The sequence below is a fragment of the Dictyostelium discoideum genome (assembly GCF_000004695.1).
Source record: "Dictyostelium discoideum AX4 chromosome 6 chromosome, whole genome shotgun sequence".
Lineage (NCBI taxonomy): Eukaryota > Evosea > Eumycetozoa > Dictyosteliales > Dictyosteliaceae > Dictyostelium > Dictyostelium discoideum.
In genome coordinates this window covers 3,108,771-3,123,642 of record NC_007092.3, presented here as the reverse complement: position 1 = coordinate 3,123,642, position 14,872 = coordinate 3,108,771, and the positions used below count along the sequence as shown (strand labels likewise).

General features: G+C 22.2%; 6 protein-coding genes across 6 annotated transcripts in view; 5 read left to right on the top strand and 1 right to left on the bottom strand.

Moving 5' to 3' along the window:
- Nucleotides 1–138: 138 nt before the first annotated feature.
- On the top strand, nt 139–4,777 carry DDB_G0293722 (hypothetical protein; the record flags this gene model as incomplete). Its single annotated transcript, XM_629038.1, has 4 exons — nt 139–253; nt 426–980; nt 1,055–1,396; nt 1,479–4,777. 4 exons carry the CDS (start codon nt 139–141, stop codon nt 4,775–4,777), a joined length of 4,311 nt encoding a protein of 1,436 aa, XP_629040.1.
- A 737-nt stretch (nt 4,778–5,514) lies between these two features.
- DDB_G0293720 (hypothetical protein) lies at nt 5,515–10,122 on the top strand (the record flags this gene model as incomplete). The annotated part of the gene is made up of 4 exons (XM_629037.1): nt 5,515–5,563; nt 5,643–6,203; nt 6,369–6,686; nt 6,803–10,122. 4 exons carry the CDS (start codon nt 5,515–5,517, stop codon nt 10,120–10,122), a joined length of 4,248 nt encoding a protein of 1,415 aa, XP_629039.1.
- Nucleotides 10,123–10,172: 50 nt separating this feature from the next.
- Nucleotides 10,173–10,683, top strand: DDB_G0293602 (hypothetical protein; the record flags this gene model as incomplete). Its single annotated transcript, XM_629036.1, has 3 exons — nt 10,173–10,190; nt 10,247–10,272; nt 10,413–10,683. The coding sequence occupies 3 exons, from the start codon at nt 10,173–10,175 to the stop codon at nt 10,681–10,683; spliced, it is 315 nt and encodes a 104-aa protein (XP_629038.1).
- Nucleotides 10,684–10,911: 228 nt separating this feature from the next.
- On the top strand, nt 10,912–11,723 carry DDB_G0293600 (hypothetical protein; the record flags this gene model as incomplete). Its single annotated transcript, XM_629035.1, has 2 exons — nt 10,912–11,011; nt 11,047–11,723. The coding sequence occupies 2 exons, from the start codon at nt 10,912–10,914 to the stop codon at nt 11,721–11,723; spliced, it is 777 nt and encodes a 258-aa protein (XP_629037.1).
- Nucleotides 11,724–12,352: 629 nt separating this feature from the next.
- DDB_G0293598 (hypothetical protein) lies at nt 12,353–14,359 on the top strand (the record flags this gene model as incomplete). Its single annotated transcript, XM_629034.1, has 1 exon — nt 12,353–14,359. One exon carries the CDS (start codon nt 12,353–12,355, stop codon nt 14,357–14,359), a length of 2,007 nt encoding a protein of 668 aa, XP_629036.1.
- A 235-nt stretch (nt 14,360–14,594) lies between these two features.
- DDB_G0293596 (hypothetical protein) overlaps nt 14,595–14,872 on the bottom strand; it is a gene marked incomplete at both ends in the record, with an annotated part of 2,474 nt that continues 2,196 nt past the window's right edge. The window contains one exon of the mRNA XM_629033.1: nt 14,595–14,872. This exon is cut by the window's right edge and continues 1,606 nt beyond it. Coding sequence (XP_629035.1) covers nt 14,595–14,872 — 278 coding nt within the window.

Genomic DNA, 14,872 nt, shown 5'->3' with positions numbered 1-14,872 from the left:
AAAAATTGTTAATTCTTTGAAAAAAAAAAAAAAAAAATAAAAATATCTTTTGCACAATTTTTTTTTTTTGATTTACTTTTTTTTTTTTTTTTACTTTTTTTTTTTTTTTTTTTTTTATGTCCAATCAAAAACCAAAAGATGAAATTTTTGACTTTATTTATTTTTTTAAATTTATTATTTATAGAATTAGTAATTACACTGTCTTCTGTTGATTTCTTTCAATTAAAAAAAAATAGTGATTTTTATGCTGAAAGTATGAAAACTAAAAATAAAAAAAAAAAATAAACGATGCCGAAATTCAGATTTTTATCTGAAAATTTTTATGTGGGAAAAAGTCAAAATTAAACATAGCAACGTTTATTTATATTTCTTTTACTAATATTATTTCCCAAAATAAAAAAAAAAAAAAAACTAAAATAAAAAAGGTGGTTATTGTTACCCAAGATTTACATTTATTGGATCATTTGGTAGTCAAATTTCAACAGTTTTAATTTCAGGTTTATCAACTGATTATTTTAAAACAGAACTCATACAATCAATAGATACATTTGGTCGTTTTGAAATTTATGCAAATTGTACAGTCGGCCAATATAGCCTCTCCTCAATATATGATGGATCAAATAATTATGCAATTCCTTTATTCGTCTATAATTGTGTAGAACCACCAACATCACCATTAAATTTTCAAGTATTAGAAAATTTAATTACAACAACTCCACCATCATCAACTATTTATTTTTATTTAAAAATTTATAATGTTACAAAACAGTTAAGTTTAAAACCAACAAATTCACCTTTTCCATATACATACTCGTTTTTAGACGGATTTTTAATTGATAGTTCAACAACCTATTTAGCAAGATTTTCATTAGATTTCAATCCTTCAAACTCACCTCGAGTAAGTCCAACATATTTATTATTTAATATTTCATATGGTTCTTTAAGTAATATTGAATTCAATTTATTTAATCCTTTAATAGGTAGGTAATAAATATATTTTTTAAATTTATATGAAAAAAAAAAAAAAAACTAATAAAAAAAAAAAAAAAAAAAGATTATGATAATGATGTATGTTCTCAAAGTAATAATTATAGAGCAGGTGGTAGTTATATATCAAGTACATATTGGGATACAAGTTTAATTACATCATGTGATACAATTGATAAATCAATATCGAATTTATTTTTATATTCAAAAGCTGTATATGGAATGATTGATCAACCTATAGATTTTAATAATCAATGGTTTAAAATGGTAGGTGGGAATGAAACAAGGGCTCAGTTTTTATTATCATCTTCTTTACCGTCAGATTTTATTAGACCAAAATTAAGTTATCAAGTACATTCTTTAGTTTATGATAATATTTCGTTTGAAACTGCTTCAATCGATTACTATGGTAAGTTTTTTTTTTGTTTTTTTTTTTTTTTTTAATATCAAAGTATTAACAATTATTTATATTTTACAATTATTTAAAATAGCGATACCTTTTTCTTTTATTGATGGTACAACAAATACAAGTACAAATTTTATAAATATGGAAATAAACGGTAATATATCAAGATCAATGTTATTTTCAACTGGTTTTGAGAGTACACAAAATGTTGGTATTAATCTAAGACAATTTAAATACCCTTATGGTGTTGTTTCAGGTACAATGCAAATATTTCAATACCAAATGAGTGTATTAAAGACTCAAGTGATTGGTTCATTATATTATAGCTTTAGTTCAAATTTAAATAAAGTTGTTACATCTCTTGAAGTTTTTGACACACCACAAACTTATGAATTGCCATCTATTGAAAGTATGAATATTTATTATCCAAGAGGTGGTGATGGTAAAAGAGCAGTTCTTCAAGTTAGGATCATTTCAAAAGCAGGTGCTGGTGTTTTATCATGGTTGAAATATTGTGGTAACATTATAACTCAAAAGGATTTAGTCAATGGAACAATAGGTGATGGTTATTATGAAAAAGTTATCATTGTTACTTTTGAAAAAACACCAATTTTAATTATGACTACAGGTGGTCAATTCAAAATATATGATACATATTATTCATTAAATCCTTTAAAAGAAATCCCATATATAAATGCTTTTAATAATAGTATTAATGGTGGAAGTCAAGTTTTATCAGTTAGTAAATTTGAATTTGAAGCACAAAATGTAAATGTTGATTATGGATTTTTACAAACTTTATATTTCGATTATATTGATTCAGCATACGATATACCAATCTCATTTTATTTATTAGATCCAATTTATGGAGATTCATTAATTAATCCAATGGATCTTGAAGTCGGTCAATATTTAAAAGACAAAAATGAAAATGTTTTTAAAATTCAATTTGTAATTCCACCTCGTAAATGTTCTGGTAGTTTGCCATATATTATTAAAGTAGATAGCGTTAGTTATACAATGGATTACTTTTATTCATTATTTGGTAATGCTGCAAATTTAAGTGTAACCTCAACAGATTGTGATGAAATGCCACCAATTATTAAAAATATATCTTATTTCCAATCGATTGAACCTGTCAATGGTAATGAATTTACATGTAATGGAACCAAAGATTTAATGGTAGGTTGGACAGTTACAATTGAAGATAGAATTAATGGTTTGAAATCTGCATATTTTAGAATTATTGGTGATAAGGATCCAATTCCTTTAGAATTTTATTTTACACCTGAACTTGATTTAATAAGTGGTGATAAATTTATAGGTCAATATAATATTAAATTCCTTGTGAAACCAACCATTCAAGGACAAACTTTTACATTTGAAAATATAATTTTAATTGATAATTCAGGTCACAAATCTCAAATAATTGAAGATAATTTTAATTTTAATAAAGAATCAGGTGTAAATTTATTATCACCAATATATAGTATAGATTCAACTAGTATGAGTTTTTTAACTTTTAAAGTTAATACTCCAGATTTTACACCAGATGCAACTCAACCAACTCTTTCAATTTTTAAACCATCAACTCTAAATATTGATTCATATTCACATAATAGGGATTTATCGTTTGAATTTCAAGTTACCGATAGTTTTGGTTTATTATATGACACTCATAAACCAGTTGTATTTTTAGAATATTACATAAATGATTTATTAGATTTAGAATTAACAAGTATAGAATGTGAAACTAAATTAAATGGTTTCCAATGGGATACTTCCCTTTTGATATTTTCAGCAAATTATACAGCAACTTGTTTAGTACCATATGGATTTGGTGGTGGTGATAGTAATGGTAATATGATTGTGGCATCAGTATTTGGAATTGTTGATACTTCTTTTAATCTTGGTGGTTTTTCATCATTTGATTTAGAAAATTTAGGTTTCACTAGTATTATATCACCAATTATACAAACCAAAACACCATTTATTGAAAGTTTTACATCAATCTCAAGTAGTGGTGGTTTAATAACAATAAGTGGTAATAGTTTTGGTTCTGATCCTAAAATTTTTATTAATGATAGTTCAAATTCTCTTGTTCAAAATAATTTAATTTTCAGTTCAAATGTTATTTTAATAAATAAAGTTGAATCATTTAATTCTGAAAAATTATATGTTTATATAAAAGATGAAATTACTCAAACTCTATCCAATATTGTTGAAATCACTGTTTTACCTGATTCTTCAACTTCTTCATCTGATTCAACACCAACTTCAACACCAACCTCAACACCAACTTCAACCACAACACCTACTTCAACACCATCAATACCAACACTAATAACACCAACACCAAAAGTAGTATGTTTAAATAGTTGTGGTGGATTGAATAGAGGTAAATGTATTGAAAATATTGGATGTCAATGTATCTCACCATATAGTGGATTTGATTGTTTATCAGAGATTGTTAAAATACCTCAACCTATAACAAATTTAACATCACCAGATATTAAAAATGAAATTCCAATTGTTGGCAATAATGGTGATATTAAACTTAATACTATAATTTCAATAGTTGCAATACGTGAAATTAATTTTAATAATTCAATTGAAAATATTCATTATTTTGATATTTGGGATTTTAAAAATATTTCAAGTACAAAATTTTCATATAGTTCTAAAATTAAAAAAGGTGCTAATCAAGTATCAAATATAACAGTGATAGCTGAATGGTTTGAAAAAGAAACTCAAATTACGTTTGCAGGTGATAAATTTACTATAAATCCATCAAGTTTAAAATATTCAATATCAATTGATCATTATCCATTCTCAACATCTTTAAATACATTGGAATTAATATTTAAAAATTTTATTGAAACTTCAAAAACTGATGACATTTGTTCAAGTGAACAATTTGGTTTAAATGATCATTCAAATTATTTAGAACTTCAAGTTGGTGAATTTAGTTTTCTTTCAAAATATTTAAAAAGAGCAAATATTGATAATGTAGTACGTACAATTAGTAATAAAGTTTTAACAGATTTCAATCAGAATGAAAAATTAAATAGTACAACCTCAAGTAAAAAATTATCGTTTGTCGCTATTCAAATACCTTTCTATAATATTAATATAGAGTTAGATCCAGACTTTTCTGTATTATTAAATTCAAATCCAGCTTCTTCAAATTCTGATAATTCTATATGCACATCGTCGTCTTCATCATCTTTATCAAAACCTCAAATAGCTGGTATTGTAATTGGTTCTATAGTTTTCTTTATAATTTTAATTTTAATTATTTTAATCTTATTACCTTCAAATTCAAAATTATCTTTTAGAATTTTCCTTTTTAAAATGAAAAAAAGAGTTAGCAGAAAAAATTAAAAAAAGAATTTATTTATTATAATAAATAAATAAATAAATAAATAAATAAATAAATAAATAAATAAATAAACAAACAAATAAATAAATAAATAAAAAAAATAAAAAAATAAAAAAACAAATAAAAATATAAATAAAAAATAGATAATATCTTTTCCCTCTTTTTATAAAAATAAATAATAATTTTTAATCTTTTATTATTTTTTTTTTTCAAAGATATTTAACTTTTTTTATTTTTTGATATTTCCAAACACAAATTTTTAGCTTCTTGATAATTTTTTGAACCAATCAAAACATAAACAAATGGGTTATCTGGATGAAAATATCTTGAGCTTCTGGTAGAAATGACCGCATAAAAAATAAAAAATAAAACCAGCACAAAATTACTTTTAACTTTTTTTTTTCATTTTTTAAGAAATTAATTTTTTGGGCTGTGAGAGAGATGATTTTAAAAAAAATCAAGAGAAAATATCTATTTTTAATTTTTTTTAATTTTTATATTTTTTATGAAAAAAAAAAAAAAAAGACGAAAATAAAATTGAAAAAAAAAAAGAAAATAAAAGTAAAGAAAAAAAAAAAAAGAAAAAAAAAAAAGAAAAAAAAAAAAAAAAAAAAAAGAAAAAAAGAAAAAAAAAGTAAAAAATTAAAGAAAAGAAAAGAAATTTTTTTAAAAGACAATGAAACATTATATTTTTTTAATTTTTTTTTTCATATTAATTCCTAAATCATTAGGAGGAACAATGTCTTTATTTAGATTGGAAAATAATAATAACAATTTTTATGCTCAAGGTAAAGATAATAAAATTAATTTAATCAGAAAAAAAAAATAAAACTAAACTAATTTTATTGCCTTGAAAAAAAAAAAAAGATGGTTTATGTTACCAAAATTTTACATTAATTGGATCATTTGGAATAAAACCTATTGATTTTATAATTTCTAGTTTATATACTAGTAATTTAAGACTTTTACAAACTAATGGGAGTTCTTATTATTATCAAATTTCCACATCATGCTCTGTTGGAAGATTTATGGTTGATTCAATTTCTTATATATATTCTTCATCAAGTTTTAATGAATCAATTCCAGAAATTATATTTGATTGTTTAGAAGCACCAAATCTATTAAATTGGGAAATTAAAAAAAATTTAATAACTACAAATCCACCATCTCCAAATATTTATTTCACTTTAAAAGTTTTTAATGTAACGAAAAAAATAAATTTCAAACCAGAAAATTATCCATATCCTTATTCAATAGATTTTTTAAAAGGTCATTTATTCGGTAAAACTTATTTGGCACAATTCAAATTAACATTTACAAGACTCAATCCACTATCAAATATTTTTAATGAATTTTTATTTGTTAATATATCATACAATTCATTTTCAAATAATAATATTGTATTCAATTTATCATCTCCCATAAATGGTATGTTTTTTTTTTTTTTAAAAAAAAAAAAAAAAAAAAAAAAAAAAAAAAAAAAAAAAAAAAAAAAAAAAAAAAAAAAAAAAAAAAAAAAAAAAAAAAAAAAAAAAAAAAAAAAAAAGGATTAATAATAACTTTTTTTTAAAAAAAAAAATAAAAAAAAAATAGAAAACAATGGTAGTGTTTGTGATAATATTAATGCAAAAAGAGCAGGTGGTGGTATAATTTCAAATGGTATTTGGGATACAGGTTTATATACAACATGTTTTACAATTGGAAAATCAGTATCGAAATTATTTTTATACCAACATTTGGAAATTTATGACAGTCCTAAACAATGGTTTAAAATGGTAGGCGGAAATGAAACAAATTCTCAGTTATTATCTTCTTTTTTACCACTAGAAATTTCATTCACAAATTATAATGTAACTTCTCACATTTTTAATATTGATGATTATATGATTTTAACTAATATAAATTATAAAAGTAAGTTAACTTTATTTTTATAATTTTTATTATCATTATTGTTATTATTATTATTTTTATTTTTATTTTTATTATTATTTATTTATTAATCTCATAATAACTTTTAAAATTAATAGATGTTGGTGATATTATGGTAAAAAATTCTTTATTTTCAAATAGTAGTAATGGACTAGGTAAAACCTCTATTCCAATTATTAGAGATCCAAGATCAGCATTATTCGAAATTAGAACTGGATCTATAAATACATATAAAGGTTATAAAAACTTTAGACACTTTATATATCCATATGGTGTTGGAAAGGGAAGAATCGATGATTTTGAATATATTTCAAGTATTTATATTCCTTCAGTATCTTCATTGTATTATTACTATTGTACACTAGAATTAGAACATTATTCATATGAAGCAATTCCAACACCAACCTATACTAGTAATATAATACCAATAATAAATAATATTGAAATTTATTACCCAAGGGGTGGGGATGGTAAAAGAGCAATTCTTAAAGTTAGTTTATTTTCGAATGGCGCTGGTTTAGCATGGATGGAGTATTGTGGTAACATTATAACTGAATTGGATTTAGTCAATGGAACAATTTATAATGGTTATTATGAAAAGATAATAAATGTTACCTTTGAAAAAACACCAATTGTAATTATGAGTACAGAAGGATTATTTAATGAAATTAATCAAAATTATTTAGATCAAGATTCATTTTTAATTTTGAAAGAAATACCATATATAAATGCATTTAATAATAGTATTAATGGTGGAAGTCAAAGTTTATCAGTTACTAAATTTGAATTTGAAGCTCAAAATGTAAATGTAGATAATGGATTTTTACAAACTTTATATTTCGATTATATTGATTCAGCATACGATATACCAATCTCATTTTATTTATTAGATCCAATTTATGGAGATTCATTAATTAATCCAATGGATATTGATGTTGGACAATATTTAAAAGATAAAAATGAAAATGTTTTTAAAATTCAATTTGTAATTCCACCTCGTAAATGTTCTGGTAGTTTACCATATATTATTAAAGTAGATAGTGTTAGTTATACAATGGATTATTTTTATTCATTATTTGGTAATGCTGCAAATTTAAGTGTAACTTCAACAGATTGTGATGAAATGCCACCAATTATTAAAAATATAACTTATTTCAATTCAATAATAGATGTTAGTGGTATTAATGGTAATATATTTAATATTTCAGGTCAAGATCAAGATGTAGAATTAGGTTGGACAGTTACAATTGAAGATAGAATTAATGGTTTGAAATCTGCATATTTTAGAATTATTGGTGATAAAGATCCTCAACCATTAGAGCTTAATTTTACACCTGAAAATGGTTTAATAAGTGGTGATAAATTTACAGGCCAATATAATATTATATTTAAGGTGAAACCAACAACTGCTGGACAAACCTATACATTTGAAAATATAATTTTAATTGATAACTCGGGTCACAAATCTCAAATAATGGACGATAATTATAAATATCAGGATAATATAATAGAAATTAGATATTCTCCATTATCACCAATCTATAATTTGGATAGTACAACTATGAAGTATTTCAATTTTACCGTTATATCTAATAATGACGAAAGTGATATAACTCCACCATCACTAGACTATTTTAAACCATCGGTTGAAAATTTAGATATCAATACACATAATAGAAATATATCATTTATATTTAATACTTCTGATAATATCGGATTATTATATGATACTCATAAACCAATTGTATTTTTAGAATATTATATAAATGATATAACATTATCATCTTTAACAAATATTGAATGTAATACTGAATTAAAAGAAAACGTAATTGATCCATCTACCAATTTAACAATTAAAGCTCATTATGAAGCATTTTGTTCTGTTCCATATGGGTTCAGTTCAAGTAAAGGTTTTATAGTATCAGTTTTTGGAATTGTTGATACTTCATTCAATTTCAATGGTTATTCAGCTTATGATTTGGATAAAAATGGTGTAAAAAGTTATATTTCAACCAATCAAACTATTACTTTACCATCTATTGAAAATTTAATATCAACTTCAGACAGTAGTGGTGAAAGTTATTCTTTAAATACTAATAAACTTTTAATGTTAAAGGAATCAAATTCAATTGATAGCATCTCACCAATCTCTAGTGAAGGTTCATTCATAACTATAATAGGTAAACATTTTGGATTTAAATCAACTATTTCAATCATTGATAACTTTAATAGTCAGGTAGAAAATAGTATAGTTTATAGCTCAAACATAATGATAATTATTAAAGTAATACCATTTAATTCTGAAAGATTATATATTACTGTAAAAGACGAAATTAATAAGGTTGAATCGAATACTATAGGAGTTATAGTTTCACCATTAGATTATTCATCTTCTTCCTCAACACCAAATGATGTAGTATGTTTAAACAATTGTGGTGGATTAGATAGAGGTGTATGTGTTGAAAATGTAGGATGTCGTTGTATCTCACCTTATAGTGGACTTGATTGTTTATCAAAAACTGTTAAAACTCCACAACCTTTAATGAGTACAACAACACCTGATTCAATTAATACTTTCCTTGTTGATGGTGCTATTTCATTAAATACAATGGTTTCTATTGTTGCAATACGTGAAATTAATATTGATAATTCTATTGAAAATACCCATTATTTTAAAGAAAATGATTGGATTTCTACAACCATTTCAAGTACAAATGTAATTTATAATACAAAAATTAAAAAAGGTGCTAATCAAGTATCAACCATAACAGTGATTTCAGAATGGTTTGAAAAAGAAACTGAAATTACATTTGCAGGTGAAAAATTTACTATAAATCCATCAAGTTTAAAATATACAATATCAATAGATCATTATCCATTCTCAACGCCTTTAAATACATTAGAATTAATATTTAAAAGTTCGGTTGGTACTTCTAAAACTGATGATATTTGTTCAAGTGAACAATTTGGTTTAAATGATAATTCAAATTATTTAGAACTTCAAGTTGGTGAATTTACTTTACTTTCAAAATATTCAAAAATGGCAATTATAGATAATGGAATAGTACGTACAATTAGTAATAAAGTCTTAACGGATTTCAATCAGAATGAAAAATTAAGTGGTTCAGCCCCAAGTAAGAAATTATCATTTGTCGCTATTCAAATACCTTTATATAAATCAAAAATTGAAATTGATCCAGACTTTTCTGTATTATTAAATTCAAATCCAGCTTCTTCAAATTCTGATAATTCAATATGTACATCATCTTCATCATCTTTATCAAAATCTATAATAGCTGGTATTGTAATTGGTTCTGTAGTTTTCTTTATTATTTTAATTTTATTTATTTTAACGTTATTACCCCCACATTTTAAAATGTCAATAAGACTTTACTATCACAAACTAAGAAAACATTAAATAAATAAATGAAATTAAAATTATTAAAATTTTTTTTTTTTTTTTAAACAATGTCCATTACTTTTTTTGTAAATTATCCATTTTGTTAAAAATTAAAAAGTAATAAACATAAATATATTTCAAGTGTTTATATTCTTCAGTATCTTCATTGTATTCTTACCTTAATTCAAAATTATGAAAAAAAGAGTTAGTTGAAAAAATTAAAAAAATAAATAAATAAAAAAAAAAAAATAAAAAAAAATAAAAAAAATAAGATAAATTATCTATTTTTATATTTTTTTTTTTTTAAGATCAAAAAAAACAAATATTGAATGTAATACTGAATTAAAAGGAAAGGGATTTGGCCCATCTACGAATTTAACCATTTTTGCACAATATGAAGCACTCTGTTCTATTCCATATGGATTCAGTTCAAGTAAAGGTTTTATAGTATCAGTTTTTGGAATTGTCGATACTTCATTCAATTTCAATGGTTATTCAGCTTATGATTTGGATATAGCTGTTTCAAAAGTTATATTTCAACCAATCAAACTATTACTTTACCATATATTGAAAATTTAATATCAAACTCATACAGTAGTGGTGAAAGTAATTCTTAAATAATAATGAACCTCTATTAAAGAAATCAAATTCAATTGATACCATCTCACTAATTTCAAGTGGAGTTTCATTCATAACAATAATAGGTAAACATTTTGGGTCTCAATCAACTGTTTCAATAATTGATAATTATAATATACAGGTAGAAAATAGTATAGTTTATAGCTCAAACGCAATGATAATTATACAATGGTTTCTATTGTTGCAATACGTGAAATTAATTTCAATAATTCAATTGAAAATATTCATTATTTTAATGATAATGATTGGATCTCCACACCCATTTCAAGTACAATGTAATTTATAATACAAAAATTAAAAAAGGTGCTAATCAAGTATCAACAATAACAGTAGTAGCCGAATGGTTTGAAAAAGAAACTCAAATAACATTTGCAGGTGAAAACTTTACTATAAATCCATCATGTTTAAAATACACAAAAACAATTGGTCATTATCCATTCTCAACTTCTTTAAATACATTTGAATTAATATTTAAAAGTTTTATTGAAACTTCAAAAACTGATGACATTTGTTCAAGTGAACAATTTGGTTTTAATGATAATTTTAATTATTTTGGACTCCAAGTTGGTGAATTTTGTTTTCTTTTGAGATTTTTAAAAAGAGCAATTATCGATAATGGAATAGTACAAACAATTAGTAATAAAGTTTTAACAGATTTCAATCAGAATGAAAAATTAAATAATACAACCTCAAGTAAAAAATTATCATTTGTCGCTATTCAAATACCTTTATATAAATCAAAAATTGAAATTGATCCAGACTTTTCTGTATTATTAAATTCAAATCCAGCTTCTTCAAATTCTGATAATTCAATATGCACATCATCATCTTCATCATCTTTATCAAAATCTCAAATAGCTGGTATTGTAATTGGTTATGTTTTTTTTGTAATTATTTTTGTTTTGGTTATTTTAATTTTAATACCTCCACATTATAAAATGTCAATAAGACTTCACTATCACAAATTAAGAAAAGATTAAATAAATAAAAGAAATTTAAAAATTTTTAATTATTAAATATTTTTTTTTTAAATACCACCCCAAAATATTAAAAAAAAGATAAAATGGGTAATTATAAAACTATTAAAAAAAAAAAAACTCATTTTCTATTATGAAATTCAAAGTATAATTATTTGAAATATTAAAAATAAAAAATAAAACTAAAAAATAAGAAAATATTTTATTTTTGTTTTTTTATATTGAATTTACCTATTTCATTAAATATTTTATTTTCTAACATTTTATTCAATTGTGTAATTTATATATTTATTTTAATTTTTTTTTTTTTTTTTTTTTTTTTTTTTCATTAAACAATTAATAATGTTTATTACTTTTTTATCATTATTATTTTTTTTTATTAAACAATTAATAATGTTTATTACTTTTTTTGTTTTAAATGTGGTTAAATTAAAAAAATTAATATTAATTTATTATACTTTTTTTTTTTTACTTTTTTTTTTTTTTTTTCATTGAATTTTTTAGTTTTTTTTTTTTTTTAATTTTAAATGATCATCCATTCAAAATAAATGAATAATAATAATAAAAATATAGAAAAAAATGAACAATTATTTTGGAAAGTTTTTAATAATATATTTTTATTTAAATATATAATGAATAATATAAAATATGAAAAAGTAAAAATTGTTTACAATGAATTGATTTCAAATTATAAAAACTATAAAGCAAGGGAGATAATTAAATTTAAAGATATTACATCAATGGATTGGATGATTAAGAACCAACTCTATTTATTAAAATGTAAATTAATGGCTAATGAATACATAGATATCAATTTAAAAAGTTTAGAAACATTTATAATCAACCTAATAAAAACATCAATGAATTCAGGTGAATTATCAATCATTGAAAAGCAAGTTATAATTTTATTATTTAAAATTAAAAAAGTACAATGTAATGGTTTCATAGATGATATTTTATTATTTTTAATTTCAAAATTTGCTATTAACACTCAAATAGATTTCAAAAACAATGGCATAAAAGAAATGTTTAAAATATTTCTAAATGATTTATCATATCCAATACCAATTTATCAATCAACCTTAGAATTTGTAATTAGAACTCAAAATAATAATAACTCATTGATAATATTACTAGATTTAATACTAAATTCAAATTCATCATCAACTTTATCAAATCAATCAAAAGAAATTTTAATAAATTATATTAAATTTAAAAGATATGAAATTAATAATAATAATTTTAATTATTATATTAGTGGTGATAATGATAACGATAATAATAATAATAATAACAATAAAATTAATAAATTTATAGAAATTGATTATAAAGATTTAATTTTAAAAATTTTAGAAAATCATAAATTATCATTAGATGAAATTAAGAGTAAAATAGTACCAAATTATTATTTTGATTCTTTATTAGAATTATCAATTTCAAGATATGATATTAATGAAATTATAAATTTAATTCAAAATTTTATAAATGAAATTAATATTGATAATCATAAACAAACCTCAATCACTGTTAATAATCTTTATCAATTATTATTGAATATCGATGGTATAAAATTAGAAATTATTCAAAATGTTCGTAAATTATTATCAGATCATGCCATTATAATCAATCATAGTTTATGTCACACATTTTGGTATCTTGCAATTAAATCACCATTTTTAATAAGATATTTATTGAAAAGAGAAACCCAAGGTTTTGCAAGAAAAAGAAAATTTGAAGAATCTGACCAAAGAAATGACTATGATCGTGGTAGTAATCAATTATTCGATGGTGAAGTTTTGATTGGTAGATATATAAACAACTCTGGCCATTTAAAATCTGGAATCATTTTAGATTATCGAAAGCTAACTTTTGATTTTATTTTTAATAGTGATGATGGTGATGATGATGATAATTTTGATTCACTCTTATTAGAACTTATGAAACAATGCACTCACGACACCTTTGGTGTTGATAGAAAGAGTTCAGTTTGGTCAATGTCTCAGGATTTATTTTATTTGGTTTCAGATTTAAATTGTAATCATCTATTCAATGTAGAGATTCAATATTATTTAGATAATTATTACACTGGAAATGAATGGAAATTATGGACAACTTTGGTTTCAAATGGATTTAGATGTGATTTACTTTTAAAACAATTCAATCTCAAAAGATTTCAATCAACATTTAAAAAAGATAATATTCTATCAGTTGGTGAGATTATCTCTTGGTTTCATTTAATTTTTTCAAGTGGTAATGTCGATGCAATCAAAGCAATCTTTCAAAACTATTATCATTTTCAAGGGAAATATTCTTTTCATTTCGATCTTATTCAATTGGAAACTGTCAAATACTTGTTTACCCATTATTACAATTTCTTTGTTCCATCATTTGAAGAGATTTCAAAATCATCTATAAATTTCTTTACTGAATCTTTCATTAGAGGTGATATTTTAATGTGTGATCTCTTTTTAAAATTTTATCCATTTCAATTCAAAATTACAAATGATTTAATATCATCTGCAATTAATAAAAACAAAACAAATATAATTAAATATTATTGTGAAAATGGAATCATTAAATCAAATAATCAATTAGATCATTTAAATAATCAATTAAAAATTAATAATTTAAATTTTTAATTTTTTTAAAAAAAAAAAAATAAAAAATAATAAAATAGTTAAATAAATAAATAATAAATAATTAAAAAAAAAAAAAAAAAAGATAATTCTTTAATTTTATTTTGTTTTTTTTTTTGTTTATATAAATAAATAAATATATATAGCTTTTTAATAAATTTGTTTTTATTTATCTGTTCTTTTATATTTTTTTTTTTTTTTTTTATTTTTTTAAAAAAAAATGTATATATATATAAAATTATTTCTTTTTCGACTTTGATTTACTTGATTTACTTGAAGAAGAAGAAGATGAGGATGAAGATGAAGTTGAAGCAGTAGTACCATCATCAACCAAAATATTTTTTGAGACTAAATCAGTTTTATTTGGACGTTTTTTCAAAAATAATGAAAGTATACCACCAATTCTTTTCTTTTCTTCAGGATTTTGTGAAATAACCTCTTTGTGGTGTTCTTTCTTTTTTGATGATGATGGTGATGGTTGGGTTTTTTGTTGTTGTTGTGATTGTTGAACTGGTG